Below are 27,518 nucleotides of genomic sequence, written 5' to 3' on the forward strand. Positions count from 1 at the left end.
CCCAAATCTTACCCAAGTACACAAAGGTGGTACCACCAGGAGTCTGTAAGAGTCACAGCATTACTGGGCTTGGGGCACCCCCAGTGCTGATATGGCTGCAGGGACCAAAGACCTAGACCACAATACTCAATTCTCTTTGAATATCTGGAAAGCCTTCTCAAGCATAGATTCAAACAAGCCCAGACTGCGAAGACTAAAATAAATACCTACTCTTCAATGCCCAGACATTGACAAACATCCATAAGCATCCAAAATATCCAGGAATACATGACCTCACCAGATGAACTACATAAGGTACCAGTGACCAATCCCAGAGTGATGAAGACATGTGATCTTTCAGACAGAGAATTCAAAATAGCTGTCCTGAAGAAGCTCACTGAACTTCAAGACAACACAGAGCAGGAATTCAGAAGCCTATCAGAGAAATTTAACAAAGACATTGAAATAATAAGAAAAAATGAAGCAGAAATTCTGGAACTGACAAAATGAACTGACAAACTGAGAAAAGCATCCGTCTTTCAACAGCAGAACTGACCGAGCAGAAGAAAGAATTAGTGAGCTTGAAGACTGGCTATTTGATAACATACAGTCAGAAGAGAAAAAGAAAAAAAGAAGGAAGCATACCTACCAGACCTACAAAATAGCCTCAAAAGGGCAAGTCTAAGAGGATATAGAAAGAGACTGCAGTAGAAAGGTTATTCAAAGAAATAAGGGAGAACTTTCCAAACCTAGAGAAAGATATCAATATTCAGGTACAAGTAGGTCATAAAACACCAAGCAGATTTAACCCAAACAAGATTACCTCAGGGCATTTAATAATCAGGCTCCCAAAGGTCACGGATAAAGAAAAGGTCCCAAGGGAACCAAGAAAAAAGAAAAAAAAAATAACATATAAAGGAGCTCCAATACATCTGGCAGCAGACTTCTCAGTGGAAACTTACAGGTCAGGAGAGAGTAGCATGACATACTTCAAGTGCTAAAGGAAAAAAACCTTAACCCTAGAATATTATTACACCCTGCAAAAATATTCTTCAAACGTGAAGGAGATATAAAGACTTTTCCAGACAAAGATAATTCATCAAAACCAGGCCTGTCCTATAAGAAATGCTAAAAAGTTCTTCAATATGAAAGAGAAGGAAACTCATGAACAGTATGAAATCATCTGAAGGTATAAAACTCACTGATAACAGTACACAAATACAGAATACTCTATTGTATTAATATAATTGTGGTGTACAAATCACTTGTATCTTGAGTAGGAAGACTAAAAGGCAAACTTATCACAAATAACAACAAGAACTTTCTGAGAGACAGCATAAAAAGATATGGATGGAAACAACTAAAAGTTAAAAAGCAATGGGGGGAAGGAGTTAAAGTGTAGAATTTCTTTTAGATTTCTTTTTGTTTATTTGTTTGTAAGGAGAGTTGTAATATGTTTAAAATAATTGGTTATAAAATGTTTATTACAAGCTTCATGGTAAGCTCAAATCAAAAAACCTACACCAGATACACACACAAAAAAAGCAAGAAATTAAAACATACTACCAGAGAAAATCATTTTTAACAAAGGAAGACAGAAAGAAGGAAAGAGAAGACCATAAAACAACCAGAAATCAAATAACAACATGGCAGCAGTAAGTCTTACATATCAGTAACATTTAATGTGAATGTATTAAACTCTCTAATCAAAAGACATAGAATGGATGAATAGATTTAAAAAAATACCCAACTATATGTTGTCTATAAGAAACCACTTCACCTATAAAGATACCCACAGACTGAAAATAAAGGGAAGGAAAAAGATATTCCACGCAAATGGAAACCAAAAAAGAGCAGGACTAGCTATACTTCTATCAGATAAAATAGATTTCAAGACGAAACCTGTAAAAAGAGACAAAGAAGGTCACAATACAATGATAAAGGGGCCAATTCAGCAAGAAGATATAACAATTCTAAATATATATGCACGCAACATTGGAGCATCCAGATTATCTAAAGTAAATATTATCAGAGCTAAAGATAGAGATAGATTCCAATACAATAATCACTGGAGACCTCAACATTCCACTTTCAGTACTGGACAGGTCATCTAGACAGAAAATCAATAAAGTAATATTAGATTTAATCTGCACTATAGACCGAGTGGACCTAATAGAGATTTATAGAATGCTTCATCCAACAGCTGCAGAATGCACGTTCTTCTCCTCAGCCCATGGATAATTCTCAAGGATAGACCATATGTTAGGCCAAAAAACAAGTATCAAACATTTAAAAAAAAGTTGAAATCATATCAAGTATTTTCTCTGACCACAATGGAATAAAACTAGAAATCAATAACAAGAGGAACAATAGGAACTACAGAAACACATAGAAATTAGACAATATGGTCCTGAATAACCAGTGGGTCAATGAAGAGATTAAGAAGCAAACTAAAAAATTTCATGAAACAAATGAAAATGAAAACATAACGTATCAAAACCTATGGAATACAGCAAAAGCCATAAGAAAAGAAAAGGTTATAGCAATAAAATGCCTACCTCAGGAAAGTAGAAAAGCTTCAAATAAACAACCTAATGATACATCTCAAAGAACTAGAAAAACAAGAGCAAACCAAACCCAAAATTAGTAGAAGAAAAGAAATAATAAAAATTAGAGCAGAAATAAATGAAACTGAAACAACAAAAATCCAAAAGATCAATGAAACAAAAACTTGATTTTTTTAAAAGATAAAACAAACTTGATACACCTTTAGCCAGACTAAGAAAAAAAGAGAGAAGACCCAAATAAATAAAATCAGAGATGAAAAAGGAGACATTACAACTAGTACTATAGAAATCCAAAGGCCGGGCGCAGTGGCTCACACCTGTAATCCTAGCTCTCTGGGAGGCTGAGGCGGGCGGATTGTTTGAGCTCAGGAGTTCGAAACCAGCCTGAGCAAGAGTGAGACCCTGTCTCTACTAAAAATAGAAAGAAATTAATTGGACAACTAAAAATATATAGAAAAAAAATTAGCCGGGCATGGTGGCGCATGCCTGTAGTCCCAGCTACTCGGGAGGCTGAGGCAGAAGGATCGCTTGAGCCCAGGAGTTTGAGGTTGCTGTGAGCTAGGCTGACGTCACGTCACTCTAGCCCGGGCACCACAGTGAGACTCTGTCTCAAAAAAAAAAAAAAAGAAATCCAAAGAAACATTAGAGACTAGTATGAGCAACTATTATGCCAATAAATTGGAAAACCTAGAAGAAAGGGCTAAATACTTAGACATCTATAACCTGCCAAGATTGAACCAGAAAGAAATCCAAAACCTGAATAAACTAATAACAATAAGATAGAAGCAAAAATAAAAAGTCTCCCTTCAAAGAAAATCCCAGAATCTAGTGTTTTCACTGCGGAATTGTACCAAGCATTCAAAGAAGAATTAATATCAATCCTACTTAAACTAGTCCAAAAAATCGAGGAGGAGGGAATATTCCCAAACTCATTCTGCGAGGCCTGTGTTACCCTGATACCAAAACAAGACAAACACACAACAACAAAAAAATAAAACTATAGATCAATATCTCTGATGAACATAGATGCAAAAATCCTCAACAAAATACAAGCAAACCTAATTCAACAACACATTAAAAAGTTTACTCATCATGATCAAGTGAGAGTCATCCCAGAAATGAAAGAATGCTTTAACATACAGAAATCAATCAGTGTGATGCATCATATCAACAGAACAAAGGACAAAAACCATGTGATCATTTTAATTGATGCTGAAGAAGAATTTGATAAAATTCAATATCTCTTCATGATAAAAACTCTCAAAAAACTGGGCATAGAAGGAAGTTACCTCAACATGATAAAAGCCATATGGACTCACATCAAGTATCATACTGAATGGGGAAAAACTGAAAGCCTTTCCTCTAACATCTGGAACAAGACAAAGATGCCCACTCTCACCACTGTTATTCAACATAGTACAGGAAGTTCTAGTACAGGAGCAATCAGGAAAGAGAAAGAAATAAAGGTATTTGAATTAGAAAGAAAGAAGTCAAATTATCCTTCTTTGCAGATGATTCGATCTTCTATCTAGAGAAACCTAAAGATTCCACCAAAAAACTATTAGAACTGATAAACAAATTCAATAAATGTGGATACAAAATCAATATACAAAAATCAGTAGCATTTCTGTATGCCAACTATAAACAATCCGAAAAAGAAAACAAGAAAGTAATCCCATTTACAATAGCTACAAATAAAATAAAATACCTAGGAATAAACTTCACCAAAGAAGTGAAAGACCTCTATAATGAAAAGTATAAAACATTAATGAAATAAAATGAAGAGGACACACAAAAACGGAAAGATATTCCATGCTTGTTGAATCAATATTGTTAAAATATCCATACTTCCCAAAGTGCTCTACAGATTCAGTGCAATCCCCATCAAAAGACCAACAACATTCTTCACAGAAATAGAAAAAAGAACCCCAAAATTTATATGGAACCACAAAAGACTCCAAATAGCCAAAGCTATCCTGAGCAAAAAGAACAAAACTGGAGGAATCACATTATCTGACTTCAAATTATACTTCAGAGCCATAATATGCAAAACAGCATGGTACCGGCATAAAACAGACACATAGACCAGTGGAACAGAATAAAGAACTCAGAAATAAATTCACACACTTACAGTGAACTTAACTTCAACAAAGTTGCCAAGAACATACAGTGGGGAAAGAACAATCTCTTCAATAAATGGTGCTGGGAAAATCGGAGGTCCATATGCAGAAGAATGAAACTAGAACCTATCTCTTGCCATATACAAAAATCAAATCAAAATGGGTTAAAGACTTAAAACTAAGACCTGAAACTATGAAACTACTCAGAGGAAACATTCAGGAAATGCTTTAGGACACTGGTCTAGGCAACAATTTCTTGAGTAATAGCCCCAAAGCATAGGCAACCAAAGCAAAATTGGACAAATGGGATCATATCAAACTAAAATGCTCCTGTACAGCAAAGGAAACAATCAACAAAGGGAAGTGATAACCCACAGAATGGGAGAAAATATTTGCAAACTACCCATCTGACAAGGGATCAATTACTAGAATATATAAGGAGCTTCAACAACTCAACAGGAAAAAAGTCAAATAATGTGATTAAGAATAGGCAAAGGATCTGAATAGACATTTCTCAAAAGAAGACATACAAATGGTCAACACATACATGCAAAAATGCTCAACATCATCAGTCATCAGAGAAACGCAAATCAAAACTACAATGAGATATCATTTCACCTCAGTAAAATGGTTTTTATCCATAAGACAGGCAATAATGAATGCTGGTGAGGATATGGAGAAAGGGAAACCCTTGTACATTGTTGGTGGGAATGTAAAGTAGTGAACCACTATGGAGAACGGTATGGAGGTTCCTCAAAAAACTGAAAATAGAACTACCCTATGACCCAGCAATCCCACTGCCAGGAATAGTATCGAAAAGATGGGAATTCGTTATATAGAAAAGGTCTCTGCGCTCCCATGTTTATTGTAGCACTGTTCACAATAGCCAGGGTATGGAATCAACCTGAGTGTCCACCCATGGATGAATGGATAAAGAAGTTGTGGTTCACATGCACAATAGAATACTATATAGCCACAAAAAGGAATGAAATCCTGCCATTCGCAACAACATGGAAGGAACTGGAGCACATTATGTTAAGTGAAATAAGCCAAGCACAGAAAGACAAATCTTGCATGTTCTCACTCACATGTGGGAGCTAAATACCAAAAACAAATGATCTCACGGAGACAGAGAAGGAGGGTTACCAGATGCTGGGAAGGGTAGCAGGGAGGGAGGGATAAAGTGGGGATGGTTAATGGTTACAAAAATATAGTAGATAGAATGAGCAATATTTGATAGCACAACAAAGGGACTATTATCAACAGAAAGTCAGGGCATGCTTTAAAATAACTAAAAGAGTGGACTTGGAATGTTCCTAACACAAAGAAATGATAAACGCCTGAGGTGATGGATGCCCCAATTACCCTGATTTGATTAATTTGCATTGTATGTCTGTATCAAAACATCACATATATCCTATAAATACATACAACTCTTATGTACCCGTAATTAAAAATAAAGAATTTTAAAAAACGAGAAAGAAAGAAGTAAGAAATAGTACATATGATGAATGAAAAGAGTCACTTGGTCTTCAGTGAAGAGCATTTGGGCAGTTTGTGCTATGGTTTGAACGTTCCCCCAAAACTCATGTTGAAATTTAGTTGCCACTGGGAGGGTATGAAGAGATGGGACCTCCAATAGGTGATCGGGTCATGAGGGCTCCACTCTAAAGAATGGGTTAGCGCCGTTCTCATGGGGGTGGGCTTGTTATCACAGGAGTCGGCCCCCCTCTGTCTCGCACACACACTTCCTCCCAGGCAGCGCCTTCTGCCACATGATGATGCAGCAAGAAGGCCCTCACCCGACCTTGGACTTCCCAGCCTGCGGAACTGTAAGCCAAATAGACCTCTTCTACTGATAAATTAGCCAGTCTGTGGTATTCTGCTACAGCAGCAGAAAACAAAGACAGCTCGCACACGCGGGGCAGCGTTGGGTTTTACCTCTCGTGTTTCTGGATGAGGTGGGTCACCTGAGCTGCCGCAGTGCTCAGAAGGCCTTGCACGCGGGTTTCTGATGACTGCAGGTTCCGCACCAGGTATTCTCTGTGGCCAAATCTTTTACTTAGATGATACCTCTTACAAGCCTGGAAAAAGTCCATTAACTCTTCTACATTATCCTGTTTAAAAAAAAATGAGACAATATGCCTAGTTAAAGTTTAGAGAAAAGTCTTTCTAGACACTTAAAATATTACTTCTCCTTTCAGAAGAACATACACAGGAAAAGAAACACTGGGCTTAACATCTTTAACCTCCCTGCCCATAACAAAGGTTTATGAGAAAATTATATACAAATAAGAAATGAGGGCTTTGAAAAGTGCAGTCTAGACCTAGATGCTAAAAGGTTATCAGAGCATCTTTACTGCCCTAAGAAATGGAACATAAATTTCAGCCAGTCATCCTTCGCCCATGCACACATTCCCAGCTGTGGAGTTCCTGCAAGTGCTGGGCACCAGGACAAGGTGAGCTGAAGTTCTGACATAAATCAGCCATCAGCCCCAGACCCAGGAGCTTCACACTCAGAGGAGATCACACAGGCGTGTGCACAAAGAGCAGCAAGAGTGTTCCTCAATCCACAAAATGAACAAAACCTAACCAAACACAGGAGAGTAATAATAACTAGCTTACATCGGGGGTTTTCTCTGGATCTAGACCTGGGCCAGAAGCGTTTCATGTCTCATCTAACTTAACCTAAGGAGAGAATATAATTACTTCCATTTCACAGATGAAGAAACTGAGTCCACATCACACAACTGACAAATGGCTGAGCAGAGATTTGAGCCCAGCAATCTAACTTAAGCACAGGGCCTGTGCTCTGATATCATCACAGGCTGCCTCCAAAAATCCAGCTCTAACCAGTGGACAGCAATGAGACCAGCAGCATCCGTAGTGTCATCCCATGGATTGGCGTCATTGTCTTTTTATCGGTCGGTGGAAATACCGTCCATATGATGGATTACCAAAAGGATCAATGCTTTGTTCAACAAGAAACGTATGACACCATGGACACTGTCCTTTCCACATAAAAGCTGTAACACCTCCAGGTCTCAACACTGGGAACTGGTGCCGTCCGGACGGTGAAAGCTGGATGGTCAATCAGAAGTGGCCTAATGCTACATCCCCCTGAGAATTACTGGTGACAGAGTCCCTACAACAGGGAAGCTGAAGCTGTGTCCCTGTTCTCAGCAGCACTGGGGCCTTGTGTGTTGGGTGATGTGAGTCTGTAAATATCTAAGCAATGCCATGGAGTCTGAATGCCTACCTATGAACACAACAGAATTCCTACGTTATATACTTTCATTGCACTTTCAATGGAAAAAAGCCTAGATTGCAATGGAGAGGCTAGCTTGTTCTCTTTATGTCCCGGGTGCCTTCTGACAGTGGCTCTCTCTTCCCGAGAGGCTGGTGACAATTACTTGGTTTCCTCCTGGGATGGCCCTGATGGTCTCAGCCCTCACGTACTGGGCCGGTGCTGGTCGTGTGTCCCCAAGGGAGAGGCAGAGCCAGGCTTTGTCTTCGTCAGAGGTTAGGTGAATGCTGAGTCGCGTGGCCTCAACTCGGAGGACCTGCTCACAGAGGCAGGGGGCCACCCGTGCTCACATCTCCTCTTCATCCTATGTCGTCTTTCACCCCTGCTTTGGCAATGGTAGTAACAGAGGCTGGCTGCCAGCCTCCATTCACCCCGGGTGGACGCAGCTCGTTCTGCTGTGTGTGGAACCTACACTTCTAGCGCAAGTAGGGAATTTCAAAGAGGGAAATTTAACCATCAAGCCAACTTTCTGGAATGATTTTCACTTACAAAGATAAAACTGAAATAGCAGAGTGACTGCTACGTCAGAAGAACACACTGCTCAAGAACCACAGGTTTACATTCGTAAAAGGAACACGACGCTGCACCGAGGAGCAAATTAACCCCTACGGACTCGAGTGTGCCAGGCGATGCCCCAAAGCCTCCAGCACCATCCAACGGTGTTCGCTGCGGATAAGCAGAGACTGGCTCATGAACCGGAAGAGGCAGCCTGTCTGATGAAAGGCATCTGAATTTCTCAAATATTTTATTCACAGTCAAAACAGAAAATTCCACAAAGTAAAGTAAGAGTTTGTTGTAAGTACCCTTCCCATCAGCTGGAGCAAGCTGTCAGCACCCGTGATAACACCGGAGACAAACAAAGAAGTGCATTCTTGCAAACCAGCGATGTCACTCTGCGTGCATGTGAGTGTGTGTGTGTGTGTGTGTGTGTGTGCATGCCCCTGTGCTTATAAAATATTAATACTTCATGCAGGCCTCATAAGAAATTCCACAGAAGAGCTGACAGTCTCAGATAAACTATTTTCACTATCACCCAAGAGTTTATTCAGTCTGGATTAATAACACTCACACTCAAGCTTACATGCAAAAACACACGAATTCATCCAGACATATCTAGACACAGATACTAAACCCTACATGCACATCAATACACACACATATGCAAAATATGTTTTTTTACTGCTATATACATTAAACACATTATATGTTATGCCAAGCACTAACTTTGCATGAATCAGCTCATTAAATCTGCATCACACCCCTGTGAGTGTGGGTACTCTTTTGTGCCCATCTTAGAGGTGAGGAAACTAAGGCTCGGAGAAGTGAGGTAACTTGCTCAAGTTCGCACAGCAGGTGGTGGAATGGGCCAGCCTGAGTCCACAGCCTGTATGCCAAGCCACCATCTGCTCTGCTTACTGGAAACTCGCTCACACACCAAGAGGTACAAGGAAGAGAAAGTTAGCTAATAGGTACACAGCACAATAGGAGAGACAGGACTTAACCCTGAGAGAGAGGAGAAATTTACTGAAACAATTCAGGGAAACTACTCTCCCATCACAGCAAGCCTGATTTGAGGTATTACCTGTATTTTAGAATAATTTTGCAGCAACATTTTAGCTGCCTCTGGCTTCAATTCCCCTTTGAAAATAGCACTTTTTATCTGGGTAAAAAAGATGCTATGCAGTTCGTTTCTCTGGAAAACAGCGAGCTGTCTGTGAGCCTTGGCGAAGTCTTCCTCTTGCTGCAAAGCGAGAAACTTCCTCAGGTGCTCCTGCTCCAGGCGGTGGAGGGTCCGCAGGAGGTTGTTGCACTCTGCAGTGGACTGTGGACAGAAGAGGCAGCGCATGAGAGACTAATATGCTGAACACGCATGCACACATGCACGAAATGCAATGTATATGTGCACACGCACAATGTGGACATGCACACATGTGCATGCACATACACACACGCACTATAATATGTACATGCACACAGTATGCACACATATGCACATACATGCAATGTGCACGTGCAAATGCACACAATGCAATGTGTACATGCACATGTGGACATTGCACACACATGCAATGTGTACACTCATGCATACACGTGTGCACACACAGGCAATGTGTGCATGCACACATGTACATTCGTGCACAAATACCACATGTACATACACAAGGCACAAGTACATGTGCAGCCACACAGTACATACAAATGCACACAGCAACATACAGTGCACACATGTGCACACAGATCCACAGGCACACACCCACATTCACATAAAACACATACACATGTGTGTGTGCACACACACACGCACACACACACAGTCCTAAGCTGACAACGAGAAGCTCCTAAGCCACAGCGTACGCCGTTACAACCTGGTCTCCCTGTTACCTTAATGATTCCCAGAACAATCTCAGAGCAGAAAATTCAGAGAGGTGGAAATCTGCAAATCCAACTACCTGAGAATGGCCTGAATGGAAACTTAAACATCAGCGGCTCCTGCTGTTAGGCCCACAAGATAATTGCCATTATCTTTCCTTCTCACTTCACTGAAAAGAAAAATGCCCGCAATCAGGGTCGAGTGGAGATCCTTTGGGTAAAAGACAGGCAGAAGAGGAGTTAAGAAATGGCCACTTGGATGCCTGCGTATTATATGGCCCTTTCCAGGAAAGGACGGAAACTCACCCCTACTGAGCTCCTGCTGCAGTAGCACCCCTTCCACCCCGCTGCTCTCAACTCCGTGCGGGCAGCAGAATTCTAGAAGTGGCCCCAAGATTCCTGGCCCCTGGTGTACATGTCCTGTAAATTCCTGTCCCTTGAGTGTGAACGTAAATTTAATTGTGATGGGATAATCACTCCTGCAATGAGGTTTACAGCAAAGGTGAGGGTGTCTTGGTGTAATTAAGGTCCCTAATCAGTTGCCTTTGAGGTAAACAAAGGGAGACCATCCCAGTGGGCCTGACTTCATCGGCAAGTCCTTAAAAGAGGGACTAGGCTCCTCCTGAAGATGCAGACCCACTCCTGCTGGCTTTGAAGAAACAAACTGCCATGTTTTTAACTGCCATGGAGAGAGGAAGCTTCTAGGAGCTGAAGGCGTCAGGCCTACACCCACAAGGACGTGAAAGCTGCAGACAGCCCGTGCAGCTCGGTCAGGACCCCGAGCGCCAGAGGAGGACGGGGCCCAGCTGAGACCTTGATTGCAAGCTGGTGACACCCTGAGCGGAGGTCCCAGTGAAGCTGTGCCCAGATGCCCGACCACAGGAACGGAGATAAGAAGTCACTAAATGTTGGTGATCTGTTACACAGCAACAGAAAACCAACACCCTCCACTTTCTAGGTGAAGAAACACAAGCTCAGAGAAGGTAAGGGCCTTTCCAAAACTCCCCCCGGGGCTCAGGAGGGAAGCAAAGGCACCGAAGCAAATCTTTAGGCCCCAAGCTCTGAAACCACACGGGCAGTGGACAGTGCAGCACGTTGGTGGAGTGGGGGCAGGGCAAGGTGCTCACGGCCAGGAGGCAGGGGCACAGCCATCCCAGACGGCCAGCAGCCCTGGCCCTGGGAGGCGGGAGGGTGGGGACCGTGCCTGCCTGGGCCGACCAGGGAAGGCAGACGGGGCTGTGATGCAGACAGCAAGGGCCATAGCTCCTCCAGGCTAAGTAAAATCGGACGTTCTATAACCGCCCTGAATTCCCTGGTTTCGGTAAACGATGTCAGCAGCTCCCCAGTTTCCCAAGTCACAGACCTGCTCACCTCTCTTCCCATTACTAATGAAAGCCCACGAAGGTGGCAGGCTCATCTTTGTTTTTTCTGTCTTTCCAGCTCCTTTCACATACTTTTCAATTTTTTTAGGATCTGGGCCGGAAAAGGGAAGCATTATTTATTTAGAGCCCCCCAAGAAGTCTAATGGCCAACACGTGACAGCCCTGTCCACAGGTGCTCACAGCAAAGCCCGTGGATAAGAAGAGCAGTGGCCACAGGGCTAGACCGGAGGGGCTTCCATGTGCCTCCTCCTGGCCCTGCCAGGACCCATCCCAATGTCGGTGGTTTGCCTGGGCCACCAAATAACAACTCAGCCTTTTTGAAAAGCTGATTTTATAAAAAAGGATTGGATCAGACTTTCTGAGTCACTCTAGTGCAGAGAAATGGTATTCACAGCTGACTTGATCTAAATCAAAGAATGCAATTCACCAACAACCATGAGGGTGACAGGACCCTGCCTGTGGGCATTGTGGTGACATTCTGCCATGAGTGACTAGCTGGTGCCCAGTTAGGTCAGTTCCTCCATCAAAGTGACCTTCTTTTTTGACAGTATAGAATCTGACAAGTCCCAAACCTCAATTTACTTTAACTAATAGAAATGAAAAATGGGGTAAAATCCATTTAGCTTCTCACAGCTAAGACAAAAAGTGCGCGCATACACACACACACACAAATCCTAAAATAAAATTTTCTGTCCTTGTTTAGAATTATGTCTCTGCTGAAGAATAAGGTATGAGGCAATGATATATTTGTGTCATTGTGAAACACCCTCTCAAATAAATTTAGATGGGACCCCCGTGCCCACTTCTTTCCTAAGGGGAGTTCAGACACTTGCAGAAATATGTTCTACCCCTAACCCAGTTCAACTTCCTGTGGCACAGATGAGAAAACTCAGCCTCAAAGCAGGGGACACCCACCCCCAGGCCTGCCAAGCATGGAAGGTCATGCATGGAAACAAGTGAGGTGGCCTGGTGTGAGAGGCACTAGGGAGTACTGGGGACTGTGGCAAAGTATAGGGCAATCTCTGCCTGTGGGCAGACACTATTCAGTCCACCAAAGGATATGCAGGAATATGAGCCTAACATGACCAAATCTTCCCATTCTTTAAGAGAAGCTGGCAATTTGGATTTTCTTATATAGTAAGTTTTATATTTTAAATATTGTCCACAGATGTACATTTTTAAAGGAATATTAAAATAATGATCACTCACCTCCAACTCCCTAGTGAACTTTCCAATAAAATGGACTTTTTAGGGGAGATAAGGTGCATGCACATTCTGGCTCCAAACACCGAGAAAAGCAACTTGTCCCATGGAGGGAGTGGGGGACACAGACCTTAGGGGAGGGTACCCGAATTCCAGTTTGAGAAGCATAAGGCTTGGTCAGGCTGTCAGGAGTAACTGCTATGCACACTGTTGACTCTACACCACCAAAAATGTGAGATCATGCTCAGGAAATTATGATTGTACTAAATCACATTCCCTGTACTCAATTTAGCAAGACAGGCAAATTATAAAAAATGCTTTATAAAAATAAATTCCAGAAATGGTTAAAATGTAAGAGTTCTTGCACTTAAGGAATATTTTCCTTTAAGACAAAGATTCAGAAAGGGGTTACGAAGCCTCGGGCAGCACAGAGCAGGAATCGGCCTGGCCTCCTCTTCTTTAAGTAGCTGAGAAATGGCTGGGTATAGAAGACAGACCCCAGAGGGAGGCCACAGCCTTGAAGTGCCAGTGATGGGCTGCAGGAAGCTGGGTTGCAAGGCACTTGCCCTCTGGGCCTCAGTTTCCCATCTCCAGGTAGAAGAATTTCACATATTCTAGGCCATGGGCTCCGTTAAAGATAATATTAAATTATGAACCATGGTAAGCGCTCCCTCAGGGTTGACACTGTGCCAAGCAATGACTGAAGTACTATACAAGCATTAACTTACTTGTTCTCACAACAGCCCTCTAAGACAGGCACCATTACTCTCCCTATTTTAAGGTTGTGGAACTAGACCAGGGTGACTGAGCAATGTGACTTCTGGAAGAACACGGTGAGGCTCCAACCCCAAGCAACCTGCTCTTTGTGTCTATACCCTCACTACTCTCCCTGGGGCCTCATGACGGAGAAACGCTTGGAAACGACAGGGAATTACACAGGCGTTTGACCACGGACAAATCCCATCTCTACACTGATTACAGTCAGCTCTCCGTATCCGTGGGCTCCACACCCGTGGATTCAACATCCGAGGATCAAAAATATTCGGAAAACAAATGGATGGTTGCGTCTATACTGAATATGTACGTACTTTTTTTTCTTGTCATTATTCCTTAAACAAAAGAGTACAACAACTATTTACATAGCGTTTACATCGTGTTAGGTATTTTAAGCAATCTAGAGATGATTTAATGTATACAGAAGGATGTGTGTAGGTTATATGCAAACACTACAAAATTTTATTTCAGGAACTTGAGCATCTGTATATTTTTGGTATCCAAGGAGCGGCGGAGGGGTCCTAGAGCCAATCCCCTGGGGGTTCTGAGGGATGACTGCACCGGAATTCCTAACTTTACTCAAAAAAGCTGATAATGCTCATTTTGCTTTTCTTTTTAAAAACTAACTCTTGGTGGAATAATACATCCAAAATATTTTCATGCATTTTATTTCAAGATGACGATATATGACAGATAATTATGATGCAGTCTACGGTCCTATAAGATGGAGTGGCTTGCACAGACTGGAGGGGAGCTAGTTCTATTAGCTTTTATAGCTCAGATACTATTTTTGGAAGCAGATTGGCTCAAACAAGGCAACTTGTCTCTGGACAGTGTCCTAGGAGATTCACAGGGATGATGCCTGCCCACTGATGCCAGCCAGCAGGTGTGGGGGAGAGGCGGGGGAGCGGCTGCAGAAAAGCCCTGAGGAGGGTGGGTTGGGAGGCCCCGGGAGAGGGCTGCAGAACAGAGGAAGCCAGAGCCAGGCGTCCTTCACGCCTCTGCATAGAAAAGCATTGCCCCAGGCAGTCTTTTGGTAGCAAAAGCAGTGGAAACACTTGAGATGCCCCGAAGGATAGGATGGGTTCACGTGGTGCCCACAAGGGATGTAACCTGCGATTGCAAGAGGGTCGGTGGGCGGTGCAGTACCGCAGTCAGGGGCACGCTGCCTGGGAGTGTCTTGGCTCCACCTGCCGTCCTTGGGCAGGTAAACTTCTCTGCATCTCAGTTTCCTCCCCTGTACAATGGGAACCTCTCAGTCCCAGCTCACTGAGTTGGTGTGAACATTTATTGAGCGCCACGTAATGTGCTTAGCACAATGCCCAACCCACAGTAGATGCTAAGAAGGAGCTGTTATTATTACACACCATATTTTTCAAGAGTATTTAGTAAAACCAGAAAATGTTTATGCTATGATGTAAATAAAAACAAGCAAGATATACAACTACACAAACTTTGTACGCCTTATTTATAAAAAAATATATATAAAGCAAAAGGCCAAGATGTACCCCGGAATCTGAGGGCCAGGGGGAAGCTGAGCCATCCCCACATGTGCAGGCCCAGGCCCACAGCGGGAACCCAGTGACGGGCCGAGTGGCGGCCTCTGCCGCCCAGTGGCGAAACGGGCTCCACCGGCTGGTTTTCAGGGTTTGGGGCTGGAATCAGCAAACTCTTCTGCAAAGGGCCGGATAAATATTTTAGACTTTGTAGGCCACATAAGGTCTCTGTCACATATTCTTTGGTTTTTGTTTGTTTGTTTTTCACAAGCTTTAAAAATGTAAAAACAATTCTCAACTAGAGGGCTATACCCAGGTAGCACTGGGCTCAGGGGTGTTCATTTGCTGACCACCACCTTCAAATATTTTCTGAGCCTCCCTTTTGAATATGTATTATTTTTACAGGACAAAAATGATAAACTTAGGAAAGAAGAGAAAGAGAGAGATAATAGGGTCCTTTAGGGGCTGAATCATGGAACAGTGCATTCAATGCACTCTTCCCGAGGGGGACACGTGCACCCTGATATCACAACCTTCTGCAAACCATGCCCTCGTGGACAGGCTCAGTCGTGAATGAAGCCTTTCTACTGGCTCTCTGACCTCTCCTGACCCTGTAAACATAACTCTATTTTAACATGGCTGAATGATGTCTCATTTTTTTATATCTTTCATTAGACCATAAACTTCTTGAATGCAAGAACCATGTTTCATTGTTCTCTGTACCTTCCCTGACTAGCCCAGTGCCTGAGAGACAATAAGTACCCAATAAATGCCTGCTAAATCAATCTGCATGGAGGGGTGGGTGGATGGGGAGACGGATGGTTGGACGGGTGACAGGTGGATGGATGGACAGGCGGGTGGATGGATGGACAGGTGGGTGGACAGATGAACGGCAAATCCCTGAGAGGTAGCAGAGAGGCAAGGAAGGAGCACTTGCCTTTCAAAGCTGCCTTACCCTTTCGCTAGCACGCTTCAGCAACTCTTCTGCTTCCTCCATGGCCACCATCTCCCTCTGGTACTGGTTTTCTGTCTTCTTTCTTGTTTCCAGGTCGCATTCAGCCATCAATGCCACCATCTTCCGATCGTACTCCTCTTGTATTTCATTTTCCAGCAACAGAAACTGCTTTTTGAAAACAGCACCCATCCTCCTCTCCACCTGGGGTGAGAGGTGGCCACTGCTGGTGAGATTCTTCAGCAGAAGAGCAATGATATCCTTGCTGATTTGGGCTCGACAAGCCTCCAGGTCTGCATCTGCTCGATTCAGGGTTGCAATCTCCAACCTGGGAAACACAAAAGTCAAAAGAATTTTATTACACAGAATTGCAACAGAAACCAAAGGATCCTCAAAGCTTAGAGGTTTTAAATTATTTGTAGGTAGGGCCTTTCTTTCTTCCTTTTTTCCTCCTTCTCTTTTTTTCCTCCCTGCCTTCTGCTCCATGCAGTGATTGAAGGCCAGTCACTAAATTAGCAGATCCTTATTTAATAAATTTGTAAGGTACCATGCTATGAGCAATAAGGAGTATAACTAATATAAGACATGGTCTCTGTCAGCAAGTGACAAGTCAACAGTAACAAGGAGACCAAGGGGAAAAAAAATGGATAGCTAATATATTTGAACAATTTAAAAATAAAGTTTATTTTACTTTTTTTCCAATTAAAAATTAATGTATGGACATGACAACTCAATGCAATGACAGCTAAATCCCATTCTATCCTGGATGGGATCCCAGAGCAGAAAAAGGACATTAGATTATTAACTACAGAAATCTGAATAAAGCTTGGACTTTAGTTAATAACAATGTATCCATATTGGTTTATTAATTGTAACAAATGTAAGATACTAGTAGATGTTAATAATAGGGGAAACTGGGTGTACGATATATGAGAACTCTGTCTTATCTTCTCAATTCTTCTGTAAATCTAAATCTGCTCTAAAATAAAGTCTTCTCGAAAAATATTTATGAGATATTTCACAGGGTCGCAGTGTTTTGGAACTTGATTGCGGTGGTGGCTGCACAACTGTATACACTTATGATTGTTAAATCATACTGCCTTCTTCAAATGGGTGAGATTTTACGGTATATCACTTATCCCTCTATAAAATATGGAAAATAAAGACAAATAGAAAAAGACTTCATTCACTGTGAGCTCATCACTCAATCAGGCCCAGTGGCTCACGCCTATAATCCCAGCACTCTGAGAGGCCAAGGTGGGAGGATTGCTTGGGGCCGGAAGTTCGAGACCAGCCTGAGCAACATAGCAGGACCCCATCTCTACAAAAAAATTTAAAAATTAGCTGGGAGTGGTGGCATGTGCCTGTAGTCCCAGCTACTCGGGAGGCTGAGGCCAAAAGTTTGAGGTGAATTACAAGCCACTGCATTCCAGCCTAGAGCGAGACCCTGTCTCAAAAAAAAGAAAAAGAAAGAAAGAAAGAACCAACAAAGGCATTATTTTGCTATATTTTCTTCCAGTTTTTTCTATGTATATTTTTTCCATAAATACACATGACTTTCATAGATACAAGTACAATTTTATCCCCTTTTTTTCAATTAACATTGCTCCCGGCATCTTCCAGTGGTATTTAAAAACTAAACGTTTCCTTTATAATGTTTTCAAAATATTTCACCATGTCATGCACCATCATTCAATTAACTAATCTACTATTGTTACACATTAGGGTTACTTGCAAATTTCAGAATCTAAAATAATCCTGAAACTGCTGAAAGCTCAGCTTTCTGCAGAGCTCTTGATACTCACAGCAATTTTCTCAGCACAGTTTCCCACAAAAGCAATCACTGGGTCAAATGTCAGCAACATTTTTTTTTTTTTTTGAGACAGAGTCTGGCTCTGTTGCCCTGGCTAGAGTGCCGTGGCGTCAGCCTAGCTCACAGCAACCTCAAACTCCTGGGCTCAAGCGATCCTCCTGCCTCAGCCTCCCGAGTAGCTGGGACTACAGGCATGCGCCACCATGCCCGGCTAATTTTTTCTATATATGTATTTTTAGTTGTCCAGATCATTTCTTTCTATTTTTTAGTAGAGACGTGGTCTCACTCTTGCTCAGGCTGGTCTCGAACTCCTGACCTTGAGCAACCCACCCGCCTCGGCCTCCCAGAGTGCTAGGATTACAGACGTGAGCCACCGCGCCCAGCCAACATTTTTAAACCTCTTGGGACATCCTGCCAAATTGCTTTCCAGAAGAGCTCCCGAGCGATACATTCAGAGCCTTACTTGATACCCCACCCTCTACAATGTCAAAAAATCCTTGATAATTTGATAGGAAAAAAATGGAAGGTGATTATAAAAATATGTTTTAAGAAAACTGTTATAAAATTTTCAAACATTTAAAAGTAGACAGAATAGTATGACTCCCACATTACCCAACTTCAAAAATTGTCAATATTTATCACTGTTGTTTTATCTACTGCCTTTAATGTGTGTTTGAGCATTTTCAAGCAAATCTCAGATTTGGCATTTCACCTGTCAGCACGTCAGCATGCATCTTTAACTGTCAAGGAGCTAGACAGGTAGGCAGAGAGACAGACGTGTACATGGCTAGCTACCTACCAATCTATTTGCACGTACACGTGTCTATTTTACCTAACCTTGCCGCTGAAGACTGGGAAAATATACTACCCCCAAATGTGCTATTCTGGCATACCGACGCCTTTAAGTTAAAGGCACTTCAAAAACCAGTCAACCAACCAGCAGGTATAAGAAGATCACTCTGCCCTTCATGCTGTTTCTTAAAAGTAGACTGACAAAATTCCCACGTGAAAGATGCCTTCCCTATACTAGCAGGAAACCAACATTCTCATCACCAAGGACGGAAACTGACACCAAGAGAATTCTGTACAAACAAACCTTGTTAAGATAATTATCTTGCGTTAGCCTTACCACATAATTTGGCTGCTTTTTCGCAACCTGCTATTCTTTGTCCAGTTCAGTGTGTAACTGCTTGACTCTAACTGCTTCCTCGGGTCTTCACTTCCCCGCAAGGGCTCTGGTGTCGCATAAGTCGTGTGTTGAACCCGCCTGCTTTTCTCCTGTCAATCTCTCTTATGTCAGTTTAATTCTCAGGCCCAGCCCGGGACCCTAAGAGGGTGGCGGTAGAGTCTGACTCCCTGTACTGCCATTATTATACTAAAAATATTTAAAATAACCCCAATAATTAATAACATCTAGTGATCAGTCATTATTCAAACTACCTCAAGTGTCTCAGAAATGTCTTTTTACAGCTGAAAGTTTAATTCAAGAACCAAACAAAATCCCATGATGTCAGCTAAGTACACTTTGACCTATAACATCCTGGCCTTTCACTTTTTCTTCCGTGGCATGGATCTGTTGGAGGAACCAGGCCATGCGTCCTGCAGAACGTCCCACGTTCTGAACTTGATTCATTGCTTCCACGGAATGTCACTGTCCCTCTCTCTACCCCTTCCTGTATTTCCTGTACACTAGTAGTTAGATCTAAGGTCTTGTAGTCAGATTCAATTTGTTTTCCAATTTTTTTGAGTTTTTTTTAAATTGAAATAAAATATACATATACAATTTACCATCTTCACTAGTTTTAAATGTACAGTTCAGTGGTAATAAATACATTTATATTCTTCTTTTTCCCCTTCATTCCACCTTCCTCCTCCCCTTCCTGGCCTCCCTCTGGTAACCACGAATCTACTCTACCTTCATGAGAGCCACGTTTTGGCTCCCGCGTGTGAGTGAGAACATGCATTATCTGTCTTTCTGGCTTAGCTTATTTCACTGAACATAGTCTTCAGTTCCATCCACGTTGCTGCAAATGACAGGATTTCATTTTTTTTTATGGCTAATCATATGTCATTGTGTATGTGTATCACACTTTCTTTATCTACTCATCTATTCATGGGTACTTAGGTTGATTCCATATTTTGGCTATTGTGAAGATTGCTACAATAAACATGGGAGTGTAGCTATCTTTTTGATGTATTGATTTCCCTTCTTTTGGATATATACCCAGTAGTGGAATTGCTGGATCATAGGGTAGTTCTATTTTTAGTTTCTGAAGAACTTCTATACAGTTCTCCATAGTAGCTGTATAAGTGGTACTCTGTGCTTCCCACAGGTTCATACTATGGAGTAATGCTAAGACGGATTCATAAGCTCAAGTAGTGCCAACATGATCCCTGCATTACAATGTTTCCTACCAACCTTTCACCTAATGTTTATAGCACCCATTTCTAATTGTTACCCAAATACATGATTTCATTGGTGCTTAAAAAATGTACACTTTCTATCATATCTTCTGCATTTTTTGAGCTGAGATTCTTCAAAAAGAAAAACTGTCATCAACAATTCAGATACTCTGACATAAAGTTTATAAATAGGAGAGATGTTTGATTCTTTCCCTTATATTTTATCAGTTTTCTTATTAAAGAGTTGGTATCACAGCAACCTTTAATGGTAACAAATGAGTTTGCATTGGTTTGTTTATTGGCTTGTTTTGTTTTGTTTTAGTAGGAGGGCAAAAGGTTAACAAAACTTTTCTCAACTCCCTGAGAATCTGAGCTTTGGTTAATTCTTACCCAGAATCCTCATGAGAGGAAGATCATCAAATACGTTACCAGGTAACATGGCTTATGGTAAAAATGATGCCTGACTGGCAAATTACATGTGGACGGGGGAGACATAAATAAACCATAAATAAATAATAGGGATGCCATACTTTGCACTTCCCTAAGGGAGGTAACTCTTGGAACTGGGCATGTCCCTTGGAAGCTATGCCTGTGAGTTGTTACAAGAGATATTGGCATCTGTGGGCTTGGAAGCTTTTAAGCCAGGAAGACTCCTACATCTGTCTGGTGTAGACTACATCTCCTTGCACCAGAGCTATGTCACCTGGGAAGAAAATACCTCCCGAACACTGCAGTGTGACCTGCGATGAGGACACCCACAGGAGAAGAATACCTAGCACTGTCCCCACAGCAAGCTGTGCCGCAGCCCTCGAGCCTTCAGAGCAGATGGCCAGGTGTGGCCTGTAGGAGTCTTGTGAGTCTGAATGTTTAGCTGAGCCTGGGCACACCTCTGCCTCTGCACAGTATCACCACAACACTGCAGACTTTATGTATTTGGTGGGTTTTGACCCACTGCAGTCATTCTTTTCGATGGTCAACTTTTACCATCTTAGATAAAAACGGCTCCTGTGTCCTCTGGACACAACCCAATTAGTCTAGTTTTGTTTTTTTTTGAGACCAAGTCTCACTGTGTTGCCCGGGTTAGAGTGCCGTGGTATCATCCTAGCTCACAGCAACCTCAAACTCCTGGGCTCAAGCAATCCTCCTGCCTCAGCCTCCCGAGTAGCTGGGACTACAGGCATGCGCCACCATGCCCGGCTAATTTTTTCTATATATTTTTAGTTGTCCAATTAATTTCTTTCTAATTTTAGTAGAGACGAGGTCTCGCTCTTGCTCAGGCTGGTTTCGAACTCCTGAGCTCAAACAATCCGCCCACCTTGGCCTCCCAGAAAGCTAGGATTACAAGCGTGAGCCACCGCGCCCGGCCTAGTCTAGTTTTAAACAGCTCATTCCACTCACTTCTTTCATTTCTCAACAAGGACTTATCAAACTTAGGCCTATGCAAGCTCTGCAGGTTACAAAGCAAAAAAGAAACACAGAGGTGCTTCGAGGCAGTGTGTGCATGGTTAAATGTCAAATGAACTCAACAACGTTGCACAAGTTCAAAAAACAAAATTAATTCTCTGCTCTGAGACAGACAAAACACAGGGTGTCCCCAAATTCGTCACACATAGGGAAATGGGAAATTTCAGCTAATATTTACAAAATATTCATTACAAAATTTTTCCTTTGTATGGAGACTTTTGGAACACCCTGCAGATTTCACACCTTTAATGAAGCCTTATTTTGTAGGAAGAATAATGCCCCCCCCAAGATGTCCACATCCTAATCCCCCCGACCCTGTGAACACGTTGGGTTTCACGGCCAGGGGCCTTGAGCTGGAGAGCACCAGAGCAAGGGCCTGCCAGACTGGAAGAGGAGTCAGGGAAGGCCCGTGAGGAAGGAAGCAGAGGTGGGCACGATGATGTCGGCTTTGAGGACAGAGGCAGGGTTCCGAGCTGGTGAATGTTGGCAGCCTAAAGAAGCTGGAAAAGGCAAGGAAGTGGGTTTCCCCTACAGCTGACGTTTTTTTAATTGATGCACAATAGATATACATATTTTCGGAGCACACATGATAATTTAATACATTCATATAATGTGTAAAGATCAAATCAGGGTAATTGGGATATCCATCACCTTAAATATTTGTCTTTTCTTTATGTTTGAAAAATTAGAATGAATTTTCTAGCTATCACCCTACTGATCTATCCAGAGCTAATGTCTCGAATTTTGCCAAATGAGACCCATTTTGGATTTTGACCTCCAGAACTATAAGATATTTGTGTTGCTTTAAGCCACCAAGTCTGTGGTCATTTGTTTCAGCTGAACAGAAAACAATACACCTTCACGTGACTACTCCATCCATCATTCATTCACTCATTTATTAAGTTATACAGGGAAACGTGTCTGCTCGTGTTGGGTAAACTGCAGCTGCTCCACGGGTGCGTTGCCAGCGCTTTGCTGTCAAACCACTTACCAGCTAAGGGACGCAAGTAAAGAACTTCATTTCCTCACACAAGCATAATGAGGACCACCCTCAGAGACTGCGGTTCAGGGTTAAAGGAGGTAAGAAATACGAAACGCATAGCACAGTCCAGCTCACTCTCCCGGAAGACAGGCTACTAAATAAAACAGAGTCGGTGCCCTCGGCTCACCCTTTCCAATTGCCTGGGAAGACAGGAAAGACAGTCCCATAGGCACTTTCTGTTGGAACAGTTTTAACGTTAATCACTAAGAATAAACTGTCAAAAGTGGCAATGATAAAAACTGTCGGGGTGTTCCAATACCACACACAAAAAAACAAAAATGTCCCTTTAAATTGATTAAAATAACACACTGCTAATAAAACTAACTTTCATCTGTTAATTTCCCAAATACCTGCAGGAGAGGAAAATAAATACTAAGAATTTATCATTTACCGACAAGATTGGGTCGACTGGAGAAGAGGTAAATTTCCAATGCCCCCTATGGCATTTTAAATTATTCAGACAACAATGAAATACACATATTTTTCCATTCCCCAGAAGTTCCCGAATGACTCCATGAAATAGACAGAGACAGTTTGAAATACATATGCAGAGCTCTGATTCTTAAACAGAACTACTTGCAGCAACTTTGACAGCTTGGCAAAGTTGCAGGATTCACCCACTGCTTTCCCAGGGAACATTCATTTTTTTTCAGGTCACAAAAGTGTCAATATATGCTTGGATCTGTTTTGCTATGTATACAAACTGTGCAAGTGATATTCCTCTTGTAAGTGACTGACTTCACACAGGAGTTTAGAACCACGTTCAGCACATAGGAAGCACTTAATAAATGCAAGCCATTCAAACTTAGGAAGAGGCCTGCCCATGCTCACATCTTTCTAAGAGAAACAGTACTGTTTAAATTATCCAAGAACTGATTAACACTTTGATTAGCTACTAATGATGAAAAAAGAGAGAGAATGACATTAATAACCTTCTTCTTATTTATTTCATATAAAATTAATCAAGTTCTCACCAAATGGCAAGCAAGGGGTCAGAACCAAATAGGATAGAATTTGATATACTAGGCAGTTAAGTGTTCTGAATGTAAAAGAGGACTCATTAATCAACATGAAAGATAATTACTTCAGAAGGAAAACTATATAGCCATGGCCATTTTTTACAATATTAAGTTGGCATCCTTAAGGTAGCTGGTGTAAGCATAACAGAGCCCCAAACCAATGCACTCTTAGTGAAACTGGAATTTTCCTCATCAGAAGCTAATTTCCATGGGCACATAATACTGCAAGATTCCATCCTGGGACCTGAAATCACGTTTATATGCTGTCGATTTGAAGGCATGGACAACAAAAGTTTGGGTGGAAAATACCTCCTGAGTATCTTCATTGTCCAACTCATCATCATAAGTTAAATCAGTTAAAAACAGTCACCATATATGAGTGAAGTATCAGTAAGACTCATGATAAAGCATCACGTTTTAGTTTGGTATAAACTTCGACTGTAAGGTTCAAGAGGCCAGCAATTTGCACCTTTCCTCACTGACGTTTTTCCTCTTAAAGATCTCTAGGTTTAGAAGTCAGATTGGGCCTTCCCCCTCCAGGCCTTGGGCTACTCCTTAAGGGGGGAGTACAGATGTAGACAGAGGCACCAGCTCTTCCCATCCTGGGGTTTCCACATCACAGCCCACTCCACTCATGGGCCAGGCCCCGGCAGGACAGTCACCTCTGAACAGGCAACGAGGAGAAGCCAGACCTCCTCTCTCTGCTTCAAATCTTCCCTGCGCTTCCCTAAGTCCCTTCTATGCATACACTAATCGCGTTTCCCAGAAGGTGGTGTTTCATTGCATCTGGAAATGTGGACCTGGGAGTCATATCAACATGACTTCTAATTTCAGCTTCACTGCTTAGGAACTGAGTGAACTCAGGCGAGTTAGTAACATCTCTGAGCCTAGTTTCCCTGTTGGTTAAGTGAGACTATTATCACCCACGCCAAATTAGGGTCACCAAGATGATTAATAATAGTGCCTCATATGATCAGGCTTTGTTTTAAGAGCTTTACATACATTAAGCCATTTAATACAAGTCTTATCAGGTAGCTCGGTGGTCCCTAACCTTTTTGGCATGAGGACTGGCTTCATGGAAGACAATCCTTTCACGGACGGGGGTGGGGGCAGGGGGGTGATGGCCCCTGGATGACCCGAGCACACCATTCACAGTGCAAACCTCTCTGCCAATGATAATCTGCACTTGCAGCCGCTCCCCAGCACCAGCAACCCAGCTGCACCCCGGATCATCAGGCGCCAGACTCTCACAAGGAACGCAGCCCAGATCCCTTGCTTGCGCAGCCCACAGTAGGTAGGGTTCGCACTCCTGTGAGAATCCGATGCAGGAGGCGGAGCCTACACAGTGATGCCAGTGATGGGGAGCAGCCACAAACGCAGAGGAAGCCTCACTCACCAGCTCGCCCGCTGGCCTGTCTGCCCGCTGCCCACCTTCTGCCGCACAGGCCCTGCCCCCAACAGGCCAGTCTAAGGCACTGGTCCAAGGCCCCAAGGGTTGGGGACTGCTGAGGTAGGTGATTAACTTCTTTTTTAGAGGTGAAGAAACTGAGGCACAGAAAAATTAAAATGTCTTGTTGAAAGTCACATAACTACTAAATGGCAGAATTGGGATTTGAACCCATGACATGGGACTACCCTCTGCCCTATTGCCTCAAAACAGCATGCACAAAGCACTTAGTCCAGTGCCTGGCACAATACAGATGCTGGAAAATGTTCTTCTCATTGTTGCTGTTGTTATGTCTGTCATAATCTTCCTTGATATCATTCTTTATAGAAAAGAAAAGAAGATGCAGGGAAAACATAACAAACACATGGATGGATGGGTGGAGGAAGGAAGAAAGGAAGCGGGGAAGGAGGGAAGGGTAAAAGGATAGGTGGGTGGGTTAGATGGATAGATGGATGGATAAATGGATGGGTGGATGAACTGATGAGTGAGTGGATAGATGGGCAGATAGATGGGTAGGTGGATGAATGGGTGGGTGGGTGCATAGATGGATGGAGGGTGAATGGGTGGGAGGATGGATGGGTGGAAGGATGAATGATGGATGGATGGGTGGGTGGATGGAAAAACAGATGAGTGGATTAAGGGATAAATGGATGGGTGGACAAATGGGTGGGTGTGAAAGGACAGGTAGATGGATGGAGGGATGGATATTGGATAGATGGATGGATGGATGGATGGATGAGTAGGTGGATAGATGAGTGGATAGGTAGATGGGTGGATGAATGGGTGGGTGGATGGATGAATAAATGGATGTATGTATGGGTGAGTGGATAGATGGGTGAATGTATGGATGGGTGGGTGGAAAAATGGTGGACGGATGGGCATATGGATTAATGGACAGATGGGCAAATGGGTGAACTGGTAGGTGGATGGGCGAGTGGCTAGATGGATTCCCTGCTAGGTAGTCTCTCAGCCTTTGCTGTGCACATCCACCATGATGAGAAGCTAATTGCCTCTCCAGCCATGCTTTTCCACTATAGGAGAGCTCACATAGTTATAAAGGTCTTCTTCATCATTAGCTAACATTCACCTCCCTAAAATTTTCATCACAGTCCCATGTTCCACTGTCTTCTCCACAACAACCCTATAGGTTGGTGATTATGATCACGTGAACACAAAATATCTAAAATCCAGGCTAAGCAGTCTTGGGCAAATGACACAGAGCTTCACAGGCGATGGGGGGGATTAGGGTTTTACCAAAGAATTCTCAGGTTCTTCTTCAGAGGTATGGCTTAGGGCGCTATATTAGTTTTCTAGGGCTGGTGTAGCAAAGTATTACCAAACGATGGCTTAAAACAACACAAATTTATTCTCTCACAAATCTGGAAGCCAGAAATCCAAAATCAAGGTGTTGGCAGGGCTGGTTCCTTCTGAGGGCTCTGAGGAATAATCTGTTCCAGGCTTCTCTCTCAGCCTCTAGTGGATTCCAGCAATCCTTGGTGTTCCTTAGATGTGGCCACATCATTTCCATTGCTGCCCCATCTTCACATGGAATTCTTCCTGTGTGTCTGTGTCCAAAGTCCCCTCTTCTTCTAAAGACACCGGTTATATTGGAGTAAGGCCACTCCTAATGACCTCCCCTTTGCTGGATGACATCTGCAAAGATTCTACTGCCAAATAAGGTCACATTCACTGGTACCAGGGCTTAGGATTTCAACAGATCTTCTTGGTGAGACGTAATTCAACCCACAACAGCACCCTTGAAGGACTACAGTCCCTCCTCATCAATGGCTATCCAAGAAGATATGGGGTGGACATCTATTAGGCATACCAGAAAAAATATTTCTGTGCTGGCCGAGAATTTATGACCATTAAGATGACCATTAAGATCCTTTGCAGCATCAAGATTCTAAGATTCTATTTTCCCAGGAAGGTGAAACTCACTTTATACTTAAAGTTAGCTATTAGCTGAGGAGCCGGGAAAACGCTATTTCCCATAAAAGGGGTGAGGCCCTGGTGAAGTCTTTTCCCTTGGAGAGAAAAAAGGCATTAGGTAAAAAGTAAGGAAATCTGAACAAAGTATGAACTGTAGCTAACATAATAACCTCTTCGGCATCTTCTCAGATCACAGTGGAATAAAAACAGAAATCAACCCCAATAGAAACTCTCATCTCTACACAAAG

The 27,518-nt window shown here is 42.6% G+C and overlaps 1 protein-coding gene across 1 annotated transcript in view; it reads right to left on the reverse strand.

Annotated features, from left to right (window-relative positions):
* The window catches only part of EVC2 (Ellis van Creveld syndrome 2), a 137,477-nt gene that overhangs the window by 54,521 nt on the left and 55,438 nt on the right, over window positions 1–27,518 (reverse strand). The window contains exons 10-12 of the mRNA XM_012662838.1: window positions 16,154–16,478; window positions 9,556–9,795; window positions 6,608–6,783 (exon numbers count right to left, since the gene is read on the reverse strand). Of these exons, the coding sequence (XP_012518292.1) occupies window positions 6,608–6,783; window positions 9,556–9,795; window positions 16,154–16,478 (741 nt within the window). The remainder of the gene's footprint in view (window positions 1–6,607; window positions 6,784–9,555; window positions 9,796–16,153; window positions 16,479–27,518) is intronic.

The sequence above is a fragment of the Propithecus coquereli genome, unplaced genomic scaffold (genome assembly GCF_000956105.1).
Source record: "Propithecus coquereli isolate 6110/MARCELLA unplaced genomic scaffold, Pcoq_1.0 Scaffold785, whole genome shotgun sequence".
NCBI lineage: Eukaryota > Metazoa > Chordata > Mammalia > Primates > Indriidae > Propithecus > Propithecus coquereli.